This window comes from Physeter macrocephalus, chromosome 8, assembly GCF_002837175.3.
Source record: "Physeter macrocephalus isolate SW-GA chromosome 8, ASM283717v5, whole genome shotgun sequence".
Classification (NCBI taxonomy): Eukaryota; Metazoa; Chordata; class Mammalia; order Artiodactyla; family Physeteridae; genus Physeter; species Physeter macrocephalus.
In genome coordinates, this window is record NC_041221.1 from 128,198,867 (window position 1) to 128,215,923 (window position 17,057).

Sequence of the window (17,057 nt, forward strand, 5' to 3'; positions counted from 1 at the left end):
AGAGCTGCAGGAATCAGGCTCCCTGACTTCAGACTATACTACAAATCTACAGTAATCAAAACAGTATGGTACTGGCACAAAAACAGAAATATAGATCAATGGAACAGAACAGAAAGCCCAGAAATAAACCCATGGACCTATGGTCAATTAATCTATGACAAAGGAGGTAAAACTGTACAATGGAGAAAAGACAGTCTCTTCAATAAATGGTGCCAGGAAAACTGGACAGCTACATGTAAAAGAATGAAATTAGAACATTATTTAACACTATACACAAAAATAAACTCAAAATGGATGTAAGACCAGATACTATAAAACTCTTAGAGGAAAATATAGGCAGAACACTCTTTGACATAAATCACAGCAATAACTTTTACAATCTGTCCCTACTAAGAGAAATGAAAACAAAAATAAACAAATGGGACCTAATCAAACTCAAAAGCTTTTGCACAGCAAAGGAAGCCATAAACAAAACACAAAGACAACCCACAGAATGGGAGAAAATATTTGCAAATGATGTGACTGACAAGGGATTAATCTCCAAAATTTACAAACAGATCATGCAGCTCAATATCACAAAAAACAAACAACCCAATACAAAAATGGGCAGAAGGCTTGAACAGACATTTCTCCAAAGAAGACATACAGATGGCCAAGAGGCACATGAAAAGATGCTCAACATCGCTAATTATTAGAGAAATGCAAATCAAAACTACAATGAGGTATAACCTCACACCAGTCAGAATGGCCATCATCAAAAAGTCTACAAACAATAAATGCTGGAGAGGGTGTGAAGAAAAGGGAACCCTCCTACACTGTTGGTGCAAATGTAAATTGGTGCAGCTGCTATGGAGGTTCCTTAAGAAACTAAAAACAGAGCTACCATATGATCCAGCAATCCCACTCCTGGACATATATCTGGAGAAAAACATGGTTCGAAAGGTTACATGCATCCCAATGTCCATTACAGCACTATTTACAATAGTTAAGACATGGAAACAATTTAAATGTCCATCGACAGAGGAATGGGTAAAGAAGATGAGGTACATATACACAGTGGACTATTACTCAGTCATAAAAAAGAATGAAATAATGCCATTTGCATCAACATGGATGGACCCGGAGACTATCATACTAAGTGAAGTAAGTCAGACAGAGAAAGACAAGTATCATATGATATCGCTTATATGCGGAATCTAAAAAAATAATATATTTATATATATATATATATATATATATATACACACACACACACACGAGATACAAAACTTATTTACAAAACAGAAACAATCACAGACTTAGAGAATGAACTTGTTACCACAGGGTAAGGGTGTGGGGGAAGGACAGAGTGGAAGTTTGGGATTGACACGTACACAGTGCTATACTTAAAACAGATAACCAACAAGGACCTATTCTATAGCACAGGGAACTCTGCTCAATACTCTGTAATAGCTTAAATGGAAAAAGAACCTGAAAAAGAACAGATACATGTATATGTATAACTGAATCACTTTTCTGTTCACCTGAAACTAACACAACATTGTTAATCAACTCTACTCCAATATAAATTAAAAATTAAAAAAGAAAAAGAAGAAATACACATGGGAAAGCCCCAAATACATGGAGATTTTAACAATATATTTCTGCATAACATAGGGTCAAAGAAGAAATCTCAAGAGAAATTTTAAAATAATTTGAATTAAATTTTCATTCAACTTAACAAAATTTGTGGGATCTAGCAAAAGCAGTGCTTAGAGGGAAATTCATAGCACTGAATGCATAGATTAGGGAAAAAGAAAGATCTGAAAGCAATAATCTAAGCTTTAACTTTAGGAAACTAGAGAAAGATGAGTAACATAAAACTAAAGCAAGTAGGAGAAAAGAAATAAAAGTTAGATTAAAAAATCATTGAAATTAGAAACAAAATCAATAGATAAAAAATAAACAAAACAAAATCTGGTTCTTTGGGGCTTCCCTGGTGGCGCAGTGGTTGAGAGTCCGCCTGCCGATGCAGGGGACATGGGTTCGTGCCCCGGTCCGGGAAGACCCCACATGCCGTGGAGCAGCTAGGCCCGTGAGCCATGGCCGCTGAGCCTGCACATCCGGAGCCTGTGCTCTGCAATGGGAGAGGCCACAACAGTGAGAGGCCCACGTACAGCAAAAAAAAAAAAAAAAAAAAAAAAAACCTGGTTCTTTGAAAAAATCAAAGATTCTTTGAAAATTGATAAATTTCTATCCAAGATAACCAAGCAAAAAAGAGAAATGACAAAAATTACTAATATTAGAAATAAAAGAGGGATCCATCACTACTGATCTATGGACATTAAAAGGATAATTAAGAAGTAATATGAACAACTCTATGCTTGCAAATTTGATGACTTAGATGAACCAGACCAATTCTCTGAAAGACACAAACGACCAAAACTTACACAAGAAGAAACAGATAACCTGAATAGTCCTATACCTATTTTAAAAACTGAATCAATAATTAATAACTCTCAGCAAACCAGGAATAAAGACGGAACTTCTTTAACTTGATAAAGTGTATCTATAAGAATCCTAATTTCATACTTAATGGTGAGAAACTTGAAGCTTTCTCACTCAGATCTGGTAAAAGGCAAGGATGAACCTTCTCACCATTGCTTTCCTACATCATACTAGAAGCCCTTGCTAATGCAACAAGGCAGGAAAAAGAAATAAAAGGTATACAGATTAGGAAGGAAGACATAAATCTATCTCTATTCTCAGATGCCATGATTGCTTATGATTGCTTTATTCAGAAAATCTGAAAGAAGTGACCAAAAAACTCCTGGAATAAAGAGGCAGTTATATAAGGTTGCAGGATATAAGGTTAATATACAAAAGTCAATTGTGTTCTTATATACCATCAATGAACAGTTCAAATTTGAAATTATAAACACAGTATCATTAATATTAACCCAAAAAAAAAAAAAGAAAAATCTGAAATATTTAGGTATAAATCTTTTAAAAATGTACAAGATCTAGGGCTTCCTTGGTGGCGCAGTGGTTGAGAGTCCGCCTGCCGATGCAGGGGACATGGGTTCGTGCCCCGGTCCAAGAAGATCCCACATACCGCAGAGTGGCTAGGCCCGTGAGCCATGGCCGCTGAGCCTGTGCGTCCGGAGCCTGTGCTCCACAATGGGAGAGGACACAACAGTGAGAGGCCCGCGTACCGCAAAAAAAAAAAAAAAAAAAAAAAAAAAAAAAAGTACAAGATCTATAGGAGGAAAATTACAAAACTCTGATTAAAGAAATCAAAGAAGATGTAAATAAACAGCAAGATATTCCATGTTCATGGACAGGAAATCTTGCTATTGCTAAGATGTCAATTTTTCCCAGTTTAATCTACAGGTTCAATGCAATCTCAATCAAAATCCCATAAGTTATTTGTGGATATCAACAAACTGATTTTAAAGTTTGGAGAGACAAATGATCCAGAATAGTCAACACAACACTGAAGGAAAAGAACAAACTTGGAGGACTCATATTATCTGACTTGAAGAATTATTATAAAGATGGGGCTTCCCTGGTGGTGCAGTGGTTAAGAATCCGCCTGCCAATGCAGGGGACACAGGTTTGAGCCCTGGTCCGGGAAGATCCCACATGCCATGGACCAACTAAGCCCATGTGCCACAACTACCGAGCCTGCGCTCTAGAGCCCGCAAGCCACAACTACTGAGCGCGTGTGCCACAGCTACTGAAGTCCACGCACCTAGAGCCTGTGCTCTGCAACAAGAGAAGCCACTGCAATGAGAAGCCCGTGCACTGCAATAAAGAGTAGCCCCCGCTCGCCACAACTAGAGAAAGCCCATGCACAGCAATGAAGACCCAGCATAGAGGCTTTCCTGATGGCGCAGTGGTTGGGGGTCTGCCTGCCGATGCACAGGACACGGGTTCGTGCCCCAGTCCGGGAGGATCCCACATGCCGCAGAGCAGCTGGGACCGTGAGCTATGGCCACTGGGCCTGTGCGTCTGGAGCCTGTGCTCCGCGGCAGGAGAGGCCACAGCAGTGAGAGGCCCGCATACCGCAAAAAAAAAAAAAAGACCCAGCGTAGACAAAAATTAATAAAATAAATAAATTTATATTAAAAAAGAATTATTATAAAGATACAGTAATCAAGACAGTGTGGTACTGCTGAAAGAATAGACAAATAGATCAACGAAACAAAACAAAGAGCTCAAAAATAGAGCCCCAGAAATATACTCAACTGATATTTGATAAAGGAGCAAAAGCAATACATGGAGCAAAGATAGTCTTTTCAACAAATGATGCTGGAACAAGTGGACACTCATATGCAAAAATATGCATCTAGACAAAGACTTTACAGCTTTCACCAAAAAAAAAAAAAAATCAAAATGGATAATAGACCTAAATGTAAATGCAAAATCATAAAACTTCTAGAGCATAACATGTGAAAAACCTCAATGATCTTGTCTTTGGTAATGAGTTTTTAGATAAAACACCAAAGGCACTATTCAGGGAAAAACAGAAATTGTTAAGTTGGACCTCATTAAAGTTTAAAACTCTGCTCTGTGAAAATACTACAAGAATGAAAAGACAAGCCACAGACTAGGAGAAAGTATTTGCAAAACAGGTATCTGATAAAGGATTGATATCCAAAATATACAAAAAAACCTAAAAACTGAACAATAAGAAAAGCAACAAACCAAGTTAAAAATGGATGAAAGATTGAACAGATATCTCACCCTAAAAGATATATAGATTGTAAATAAGTATTTGAAAAGATGCTCAACCTCATATGTCATTAGGAAACTGCAAATTAAAACAATGAAATACTGTTACACATCTATTAGTATGGCTAAAAAAAACAAAACAAAACCTGACAATATCAAATGCTGACAAGGATATGGAACAACAGTAACTCTAACTGCTAGTGGGAATGCAGAATGATACAGTCACTTTAGAAGACAGTTGGCAGTTTCTGACAAATCCAAACACAGTCTTCTGTGAACATCTAGCAATTATGCTCCTAGGTATTGACTCAGTTGAACTGAAAACTTAAGTCCATACAAAATCCCGCACATGAATGTTTAGAGAAGCATTATTCATAATCACCAAAAACTAGCAATCAAGAAGATGTCCTTCAATTGAGGTGAATGGACAAACTGCAGTACATCCACACAGTGGAATATTACACAGTGAATTTTTTTATATAAATGAGCCATAAGCCACAAAAAAGACATAGAAGAATCTTAACTGCATATAGCTAAGTCAAAGAACCAGTCTAAAAGGGCTACATACTATATGATTCCCAGAATATGACATTCTGAAACAGGCAAAATTATAGACAGAGATCAGTAGCCAATGGGTTTGGTGGGAAGGGAGAAAGAATAGATAGGTGAAGCACAGGAGACTTTCAGAGTGGTGAAACTATTCTGTCTGATACTGTAATGGTGAAACATGACATTATGCATTTTTCAAAACCCATTCAACTGTACAATACAAAGAATGGAACTTAATGCAGACTACAGATTTTAGTTAATAATAATGTATCAATATTGGTTCATTAATTGTAACAAATATACCACACTAATGAAATATGGTAATAATCAGTGAAACTATGGGTGGTGGGGAGAGAGCTATATGCAAAAACTTTCAGAACTGTTAGCTCAATTATTCTGTAACTCTGACACTGTTAGAATTAAATCTATTAATTAAATGTGTGTATACACATATGTATCTACATATGTATATGTACATACACATATATATGTGAAATTAAGCTATTTACTCTTAATTAATAATACAGAGTGGCCAAGAAATAGAGGATATAACAGATAACCACGTCTCCAAATCTACCATTTTGTTCATGGTTTGTTTTGTTGTTTTTCATTCCCATTCCCAACACTCCAGAAGAGTGTTCATTATTCAGCCTGTATTGGGCTTGCTCCAAAGATACAAACATGGATAATTTCAGAAAATGGAAGAGAATCAGACTGAATTTACAGACTAAAAGAGAATTGGGTCTAGATTACTGGATATAAATCACCAACCCCTAAAACAGAAGTTTAAATTTTAATAATGCTCAGTGGCCAGGAAGCTACAAAATTATACGATATATGGGTTAATACAACTGGCAGAGATAGAGCTTATGGCAAACTAGAGAGCTAGCTTGTCTGGCTTAAAAGCCTAAAGGTTCAAATGTTTGTAAAAAACAAAAAGGCCAACTAAAATGTGTGCTGGCTGGAGTTCTCTCACCTACCAATTAACCTGGTCTCAGTAACTTTATTCAACATAGATAAAATAGAAAAGCACTTATGTTGAGCCTAATGTGCCCCTCTTTTCCTTTAACTGTAGAACACTTACGGAAATATCAAATCTCTTGAGAGAAAATGTATCCAACGCAGCCTAAATCATTAACATTTGCTTTAAGAAACTCAGTATAATTTATCTCTTGAATCATACAAAAAGTATCTTAAAATTAATTTTTAAAAATACACCTTGGGACTTCCCTGGTGGTCCAGTGGTTAAGACTCCATGCTTCCAATGCAGGGGGCGCGGGTTCAATTCCTGCTCGGGGAACTAAGATCCCACATGCGCAGGGTGCAGCCAAAAAACAAAACACCTCAAAGAAATTCTCATTTTAAGCAAATATCCCGACATAAAATTATTTATTATTTATATAATAGTATGTTCATAAAACGATCAAATTTTGAGCTTTCACATGAAAGCTTTTAGAAACATACAAAGAGGTCTATATGAATTGAGAAGTTATGAAGATGATATAGACAGCCAAGCAAAGTTAGCTCATTAAATTTGTTTGAAATTCCCTCTAGAAATATTGAGGGAATGTGCTTCATTTCCTCTATACTTCATCTATAAGAAACATTTATGTATATAAAACTTGATTTAATCATGAATGGCACCAGAAATGTAATAACCTGAATTCTTAAGGTACGAACAAATGAAATTATGAATAACTTCACACATAATTCATATATAAAGAGTGAAGATGCCGATGAACTAAAGAAACAGACTGATTAAAAATACTATATTACTAGTGTTTAGTGCTTATATAGTTTTAATGTTGTAAGATGAAAAAGTTATAGAGATTTGTTACACAATGTGAATGTATTTAACATTGCTGAACTGTACACTTAAAAATGGTTAAATGTTAAACTTAATGTTGTTTTACTTTTACCACAATAAAAATTTTTAAATACTGTATTGTTTGTTAGCATGCTTCATTTGATAACTTAAGAAAGGCCTAAAATGAATATGTTAACAAAAATATATGGCATAAAATATTAGCTCTAACATAATTTTCACCAGTACAAATTATTTGCAAGACAAAAAAATAAATAATAAAGGCTGAAATTTAATTCTCTAATGTGTTTTTCTGTACATTTCCTCTAACCACTGTGTTTACTGCAAAAGAAAGATTTAAAAACTCACGTTTAATGTCTTTTATCCTAAAAATTATGGTGAATAACAGATGACTAGAAAATCTTCTCCTTCTCAATAACTGAAACCAGCCAATGAATATTATACAACAGTCATAAAGTAAACTTTTTTTTTTTAAATATTTTTTAAAACTTTTTGGCCACATCATGTGACTTGCAGGATCTTAGTTCCCCAACCAGGGATCGAACCCACACTGTCAGCAGTGAAAGCTTCGAGTCCTAACCACTGGACCATCAGGAAATTGTCAAGTAAACTTTTTCAATTGAAATAAATTAAAAACATGATGAAATTTCCATATTAATTTAGGTTATTTTTACCATACAATTTCTATTTAATGGTTACCTATAATTCCATCTCAAAAATCATACAGAACACTTCTATAAAACATACCTTTTATTTAGAAAAATAAGTTATTTTATCATAAATTCAAAGATTCTAGAATATGGCTGAGGCAATGAAATCTCTCCTTTTGAGAGAGGTTTAAAAAACCAGATTTACTTTCACTATGGTTTAACACAAAAGGAGAAAACTGAAGAATAAAAAAGGATCAAAGTTGAAAATAAACATGAGTTCTCTCTTATTGTCAAATTTACTAAATACACAACTCCTTAGTCATTTCCATTAATAAAAAAAGTATATACATGACATGCCTACAGTTTCACAATAGCAATCCTGCAATATCACAGGCTAAAATAGGCTTTCACTTCAAATGTAACAGTTCATATTTAAACAAACAATCCAGAAGACCCCTAACCCAATAAGGGACCATACAACAGGAGCCAATGAACAAAAGTGAGGTACATGGACTACGGGTGATAATAAACCTTAGGTGGTACACAGATACATATTTTAAATTTTAATTATTATGCATTCATTTTTACAGCTTGCTTATTACAGCAAAGAAGGTTGATTCCCCATTTAGGGTAATGATGCACACATTCTGAAATACACTTATTTAGGTATAAAATAGGGTCAATTTAAAGAGAAACATCAAATTAAAATGGCATAGATGGTATGCAGATTTGGCAATACTGTGAAGGTGAGCTGTGAATGACTTTTAAGAAGCACTGCTGTAGGTTATATTTGTCATAGAAAACAGCGGTCGCATAAATGTTGGGCCTTCTGCTAAGTACTTTACATACATTATCTCATTCTATCTTTACAACAATCTATTAGATTATTACTAAATTGAATTCACAGGTATTACATTAGAAAACTACGGGTCAAAAATGCTAACAAATCTGCCCAAGGTCATTAGGGGTAGTAAAAGGCAGAGCCAGGGTTAGCCCACAGGTCTGTATGTCAGATACTAAAGTCTGAGTTCTTGGGCTAAGTGTTATACTATTTCTCCAGTCTAAAGGAGGAAAGACTGAGAGGATGAGAGGATGAAGTAAAACTGAAATGAATCTCTTTGAGACAGAAACACATCAGTCACTTAGCGTGATTCCCAACATAAGTTCATATGTAATATGTTTCCTTGCCATAATCAGAGTGCACTTACAGCACTTGCTGGAGCTTCAGGCTCCAAGTTTTGTTGTGTCAGAAAATACTGCTAGAGAAAGGATTAAGCAACAGAGTTATATGGAACATCAAGTTCATATTCCCTATATCCGTGCATCTTTGTATTCCACGTATCTAAGAACATGTGATTACCATCACTGGTTAAATAACACTTAACCAGTCCCTACATCTAGGAGCCCAACAAAGGACAAAGCACACTTCTGCTAAAACAAGGGTCTCTTCTGGTCATATCTGCTTGTCTAGTCGTCCAGTGCTAGAAACCATACCACTGACTCCTCCCAAGTGTGCTTGAATTCCAAGCACTTTTATATTTAATAACAAAGGAGTCAATGGCCCACTGAATTACATCCTCATTTGATTATGGGACAGAGAAATTTAAAGAATTAAATTTTATTAGAATAAGTTTAAAAAATAAATAAATTTTCCAGTGTACACTGCGAAACAATTCTATATTATGAAAAGCTGGAGAATATGTACCTGAATTCATTTAGGGCATCAACTATTCGATTATATGCCAAACTCCTCTGACTGGCATCAGCTGATCTCCGGCTCATTTTCATAGCCTTGAAAGCAATCAAATAGTTAATTCTTATACTGATCATGGGCAAAATATGGGGGGAAAAAAAAGTAAAAGACAAAGTCACATATTTCCACAACATTCTACCCATCATTCTTAACTAGATATACATAAAGAACGCACACATATTTCTAGTGGCTTTTTTTTTTTTTGCACCTTTGGTCATTTAATGAGTATAATAAAATTCAAATTTTTCCAATGGTAAGCCTCTTACTTAACTGTCAAACCACAGAATGTCAACACACAACGAGGATGATGTTGACAGTTTCTGGGTTACATAAAACTTTCTTCTCCCAAACAGATCATAAAATGATAAGTCAGTAACAACAGGTCCTGGGTTTCACTAATATTTCATAAATAATGGTTCTGTTAACTAAATCCTTTTTTAAAATCTAAAATATAATGATGCTTCTGAAAGATGTATCAAGTTATTAGTAATATTTGTTTTCTTAAAAACATATTTAGCCAAAGTTGAGAAGTCCTGCTTTAGGTAGACAAAAAGGGGATCAGGATTAGAATATGGATATCAGAAAGAACTTTGAAATTTTTTAAACTTTTTCAAAAAAATGTAATTATGCATTACTTATGTAATTACACATTATTTTTAAAATGTTTAAACATATATTTAAGAAAATGTTAGACTACTTCAGGCCAGAATCATTCACGTTCATCCAAAAGCTTCAATAGGGTAAAAGTGACAGTTAACTTTATGTTTTCACTAACTGCTGAGAGACTCCCAATTTATAAAGAAGTAAATATTTTTTAGCTAAATCGAGCAGTATTCTTCCTTAATTTTACCAACAATAAAAAATTTTACATTATAGATCTCAAAAGGTAGTGCAGACTTTGAAATAATTCCCACAGTGCTCAGAAACAGAATCCATAGATTTTCATTAAAAAAATAAGTAAGTGATAGGTTGAAAACTGGCCCTAGAACATAACTTATTTGGATGGTTCAGTGTTTACTAAATTCTATGATTAATTACCAACTACAGAACGTTCTAAATTAAGTTCTATTCATTTATATGAAAGTATTCACTCAGCTTCATCTTTCAGCTTTATTAAGAAATGAGATGTTAAACTTGAACAAATATCCACACAACTCTAAGTACTGCAATGTGCACTTTAGATTATAGAATGAACAAAACATTAAAACATTTAAAAAGTAATGTTTAATGAGTTCTATAGTGCCTGAAAATTTCAAGTTTTATACAAAGTTTAAACACTTCTCCCAGTAACTGAAATGTCAGTTCAGCCACAGCTTAATATTCCAGGTACTGACTTTGGCAACAACAGACTACAAAAAGAGACAGCAGCAAACTGCAGATAATGTCACCAGTGCTGAACTTCTGAAAAAGTAAACGAAAATGGACTTTACTCATCTGCTCAGTAAAAAGGTACTGCTAATGATCTATTTGTCTTTTTACAGATTTAATGTAAATAACTAATATAGTGTCTTCCCTAGAGGAAGATGATCCTCAGACACTAATGAGTTACTGAAATGCATTCTCTGCCTTCTAGAACATTCTAATTGCTCTCGCATCTCTACTCTCTTTTACTAGTCTCTTTTAAACATACTGCCAAAATAACGTTCCTAGAGTACAATTTGAAGACAGCCTAACAAAAGTCAAAAATTCTGGCAAGCATTCTAGACTCTCTGTGATCTGGTCACCATTAACTCTGCCAGCCATACCACTCACTACTCCTCTTTGTATCTTTTCCTTTCTGCATATTGTCACAGGGATTAAGAACTTTAGTTACACCCACTGATAGTTCAACTTATAGGAACCTCTTATAAAATATAATCTGGAAAATTCACCAAGATGTTAACTGCAGTGTAGCTATAACTGTGAAAAAGCAAAAATGACCTAATAAAAACATTACTGAAATGGAGGAAAGCCACTAAAATATATTCAAGAACCATTTAAAATGAGAAATGTGTATGTTAATAATGATGAATTTTTCAAAATGGGCACATAATTAAAACAGCATGAACACAGCACAGTCCCAATCAAGTAAAAGTACAATACGCATAGAAAAGGCCTGGGTAAGACTTTCAGCAAAATGTTAATGAGTTATCTTTGGGCGACAAGGATATCAATTTTTCTTGTTATTTTGCATATCCATTTTTCAAAACTTTACGTTTAAAAAATCCTACACATCCTTTAAGATGCAGTTCAAATGAAACATCTTCCCAGTAGGAAGTCATTTTTCTCCCCTATGAACTCCTAAAACACTTTGATTTTCCTTCTTTTTTAGTTATCTTTATGTTCTATCGTATATTCACAATTTTCTTACTTTACATCAATTTATTACACGCACTATCAGCAGCATTTGACACAACTGATCACTCCTACCTTCTTAAACTACTTTCTTCACCTGGCTCACCCCAAAAAGTACTCTCTCTCATTTTTCCTCCTACTTGAATGGCCAATCCTCAGTCTCCCCTGCTGGTTGTCAACTCCTCAAATTTTAACTACTGAAACACTCTACAAATCAAGCCTAGGATCTCCTCTCCTCTCTTCTCTCTCAATCAGTTTCTTGGCTTAAATTGCCAAATATACACTGGTGACTGTCCAGCCTGGATCTTTCCCCTAAACTCTAGACTCACAACAACTTGCATGTCCAGGAGGCACTGCAAACAAACTGTTGATCTTCCTCCACCAAACCTGTTCCATTTGTAGTTTTCCCATTTTAGAACTGGCAATTCCATCCTTCTTACTGCTCAAAAGAAAAATACCCAGTCAACCTCTATTATTCTTTCTCTTAACCCCAATTCGGTCCATCAGCTAACCTCCTTAACTCTATTTTCAAAAATATCCAGAATCCAACCACTTGTCACCAATTCCATCACGAAAGTGCTTTAAGTATCCACCATCTCTCACCTGAATTACTTCAACAGCCTTGTAACTGATCCCGAAGCATCCACCTTTGCCCCTGAAATCTATTCTCCATCAGCAGTAAGAGTGATTTTTATGAATAATGGCATTTCCCTGCTCAAAACACTCCAATGGTTTCCCATCTTTCTTAAGAGTAAATGCCAATGCTCATACCATGGTATGCTATAAATTCCTACATGATCTGGTCCTATTTCTAACTTAGCCACTTTGGCCTCCTTACTCCTCCTTACTGACGCTCAAGCATCAGGCTTACTCCTTTGCCCCTCCTGGAGCATTCGTCTCTCAGATGGTTATAGCTGACTTCCTCCATATCTCTGGACCGTATGTCATTTTATCAGGAGCTTTCTTGACTCTCCTATAAAAATTTGTAATCCTTCCATCCAGCATTCCTTAAAAACCTTTCTCTGTTTTATTTTTCTCCATAGCACTTATTACCATCTAAAATCTTATATATTCATTTGTTTATTTTCTATGCCATGAGGTCAGGAGTGTTGCTTTTCTTCACATCTTATCCTCAATTGCTAGAATAGTGCCTGCCACATTCTAGGCCCTCAAATACTTATTTATTGAATGGATAAATGACCTTACATCTTCTTTTTAGGTAGTAGGCTTCTTAAAAGGAGCTGAAGTCTACTTTGCATCTCTCAGATCACTTTGTAGGGTACCTGCACAGATTCTGTTAATTTTTCTGCCAAATGAATAAACACAATGCTTAAGCAAGAGAATAAGATTCAAAGGAAAATAAAATAAAAAATATAAACAAACCATAAACATGACTATGCTTACCTGTTCTATTGCACTCTTTAATTTGTTCATGTGGCTTTCAAACAGAGGAAAATGTGAAAAAAAGAATTCATTAAATTTGTTACTTTCATCTTCATCTTTGGATAATGAAAAGATTACCCCAATTGCAATCTTCTTTTTCCTCACAATCCCTGGGTTAGGGCCACAGCTCTCCTCTGACAGATTAAAGCTTTCTTCTATAGACCTTAAAAATAAATGGTTTTTCATTTTAAAAAAATATAAAAATAATTAAATTCACAATTCAATCCCCTTGCTAATTAAATGTAGGCAAGCTAAAGGTCTTCCAGTGTTTTATCAAGTAAATCTAAAAATTCATACCAATTGTGTATCTCTTTGAGAAAGCTACTGGCTATTCCTTTATACTCATATTTTTGTAAGAAATTTTAATAGAGAGTCAGATTGGACACATTTTTGTTCAATTAGAAGTCACTAAAAAAGTAGATAATCCCAATGTATAACCAACCTAAAAGAGCCTGAATTTTAAGGTTTATAGACGAGTCTGATATAATCTCTTCACTGTTCTAGAATCTACTTATCTTCCCTTTAGATTCCAGGAATAAAATCAAAGGTGAAGGAAAAAAGGGAGTGAATAAAAAAGGAAACAAGAAGCTTCATCGGGCTTCCCTGGTGGTGCAGTTGGTTGAGAGTCCACCTGCCGATGCAGGGGACACGGGTTCATGCCCCGGTCCGGGAGGATCCCACATGCCAAGGAGCGGCTGCGCCTGTGGGCCATGGCCTCTGAGCCTGCGCGTCCAGAGCCTGTGCTCCACAATGGGAAAGGCCACAACAGTGAGAGGCCCGCATACCGAAAAACAAAATAAATAAATAAGCTTCATCATCTTTAGCTGTACTTAACACAGACTAAAAAAAAAAATCTTTCAAGAATGAATTAACTTGCCAAAATAGAAACGTGAAAAACTGAAATATTGAAACATGCAGTAAATGGATCAAAGACCAAAACAGAAGAGTTAAAACTATAAAACCCTTAGAAGAAAACATAGGGTAAAAGCTTCATGACACTGGATATGGCAATGATTTCTTGGATACGACACCAAAGGTAAAGGCAACAGAAGAAAAAAACAGATAAATTGGGCTTCATAAAAATGAAAAACTGGGGCTTCCCTGGTGGCGCAGTGGTTGAGAATCCGCCTGCCGATGCAGGGGACACGGGTTCGTGCCCCGGTCCGGGAAGATCAGACCACAAGAGTGAGAGGCCCGTGTACCACAAAAAAAAAAAAAAAAAAAAAAAAAAAAAAGAAAAACTGTTGTGTATCAAAAGAAACTATCAACAGAATAAATGGGCAACTAATCAAATGGGACAAAATATTTGCAAAGCATATATCTGATAAGGGATTCATATTCAGTCCAGAGCCTGTGCACCACAAAGGGAGAGGCCACAACAGTGAGAGGCCAAAGTACCACAAAAAAAAAAAAAAAAAAAAAAGGGTAAAACACTTGAATAGACTATCTCCAAAGAAAACATACGTATGGCCAATAAGAAAGCAAAAACATGCTCATCATCACTAGCCATCAGGTAAATGCAAATTGAAACTACAAGGAGATACCACTTCACACCCATAAGGATGGTTATTATTAAAAAAAAAAAAAAAAAAAAAGGAAATTAACTACTGGTGAGGATGTGGAGAAATTAGAACTCTTGTGCAGTTCTAGTAGGGGAAATTTCTTAACGGTACAGTTGTTAGTACTCAACGCTTCCAGTGCAGGGGACACGTGTTCAATTCCTGGTCTGGGAACTAAGATATGCAGCGTGGCCAAAAAAAAAAAAAAAAAACAACACCCTGGCCATTTCTAGTGGGAATGAAAGTAAAATGGTACAGCCACTGTGGTGAAGAGTATGGCAGTTCCTCAAAAACTTCAACAGAGAATTATGATATGATCCAGAAATTCCACTTCTGGGCATATAACGAAAAGAATTGAAAACGGAGACTTGAAAGGGATCTGTAGACTCACGTTCATATCAGCATATTCACAACAGCCAAAAGGTGGAAGCAATCCGAATGTCCAAGGACAGATGAGTGGATAAACAAAATGTATATACAATGGAATGTATATGTATATACAATGGAATATAATGGAATGTTAGTCATAAAAAAAAATGAAATTCTGATACACGTTACAACATGGATGAACCCTGAAGGCATGTTAAGTGGAATAAGGCAGACATAAAAGGATAAATATTCTATGATTCCACTTATATGAGGTATATAGAGCAGTCAAATTTACAGAGAAAAAAATAGCATAGTAGTTCCCAGGGGCTAAAGGGAGGGAGGAATGGGGAATTATTGCTTAATGTGTATAAAGGTTCAGTTTGTGGAGATAAAAAAGTTCTGGATGTGAATGGCTATGGCTGCACAACAATGTGAAGGTACTTAATGCCACTGAACTATACAGCTAATAATGGTTAAAATAGTAAATTGTATGTTATGCATAACTTACCACAATTTTTAAAAATGTAGTACATTTTAAAAGTTTCCAGTTCCAGACTTTAAAAATACAAAATACAAGGTCCAGGCTCTTAACATACACAATTGTGTTAAAGGAACTATTCAATCTTGTGGTAAATTAAAAGTCCCAGCTTACCATCTAGGAAACACCCCATTCTCCAAACTTGTTGTTTGGCTACGTCGCCAGCGTCGCTGGTAGCTGCTGGCACAACTTCGGGTAAGTGAGGAGTTTGGAGAGGGAAATGGTGTAATAAGCAAGCTGCTGAGAGATGCTGTCAAGTCAGAGTAAGAATAAGTATAATGTATAAGTTAACAATTACTAAAAACAAGAACAGATTTCTTTTTAACAAATTTAAGAGTGGTGACTCAAATTTTCCATTTTGCTGAATGAGGCTCTAAAATTTCAATTTAAAAAAATACATCATTGTTGGAGCAAGGTCCCAGAAAAAAATCACATATGAAAAGTGAGTTGGTAAGAGACCCTGATACAATCCCCTTTTGACATCCTTACCTTCCCCACCCCCACCCCAGATGAAAATGCTACTTTGAAATAAAGCTTTATTCCTTTGGCCATGACACTGTCTCCTAGCTTAGCTGAATCCTTAGTCCTTAAATTAAATACGATGCAGTTCAATTTCAATGTAGCAGCTGGATTTTAAGAACAAAAGCTATATTTGAAAATAAGTGTTTGAATGCCATTTAAAACGTCATTTAAAAGTACTCATGGAGGGACTTCCGGGGCGGTCCAGTGGTTAAGACTCCACAATTCCAATGCAGGGGGCGCAGGTTTGATCCCTGGTCAGGTAACTAAGATGCCACATGCTGCGTGGCGGTCAAAAAAAAAAAAGAAGTACTCATGGATCACTTGTGCATAGGTAGCCACCTCTGAATGCTTGGGTACTTTTTTTTTTTTTTTTTTTTTTTGGGTACGCGGGCCTCTCACTGCTGCGGCCTCTCCCGTTGCAGAGCACAGGCTCCGGACGCGCAGGCTCAGCGGCCATGGCTCACAGGCCCAGCCGCTCCGCGGCATGTGGGATCTTCCCGGACCGGGGCACAAACCCGCATCCCCTGCATCGGTAGGCGGATTCTCAACCACTGCGCCACCAGGGAAGCCCCTGCTTGGGTACTTTTACCAAGAGTCATGACTATACCTATCAAGCTCCAAGAAAGAGTAAATCCTATAGATTGCTCTCTGGAACACTGCTCTCTGGAACATTGCTCTCTGGAACAGACACATCCCAATAGAGTCCACTCTGATTATAAGTGCTGCAATCCCCTAACTGTGGAAATTATTCTCTTCTGAAAACCCTTTGCTGCAATCCAAAAGCTCTGTTTCCTGCCTG

At 36.0% G+C, this 17,057-nt stretch overlaps 1 protein-coding gene and 1 non-coding gene across 5 annotated transcripts in view; one reads left to right on the top strand and one right to left on the bottom strand.

Moving 5' to 3' along the window:
• The window catches only part of FNIP1 (folliculin interacting protein 1), a 132,433-nt gene that overhangs the window by 38,483 nt on the left and 76,893 nt on the right, over positions 1-17,057 (bottom strand). For all 4 annotated transcript variants that reach the window (XM_007107782.4, XM_028493203.2, XM_007107785.4 and 1 more), the window contains 3 exons: positions 15,851-15,986; positions 13,232-13,433; positions 9,446-9,531 (listed from right to left, as the gene is read on the bottom strand). In XM_007107782.4, the coding sequence (XP_007107844.1) occupies positions 9,446-9,531; positions 13,232-13,433; positions 15,851-15,986 (424 nt within the window). The remainder of the gene's footprint in view (positions 1-9,445; positions 9,532-13,231; positions 13,434-15,850; positions 15,987-17,057) is intronic.
• TRNAW-CCA (transfer RNA tryptophan (anticodon CCA)) lies at positions 6,493-6,565 on the top strand. The gene has a single exon. It is a non-coding gene; the product is annotated as a tRNA-Trp (tRNA).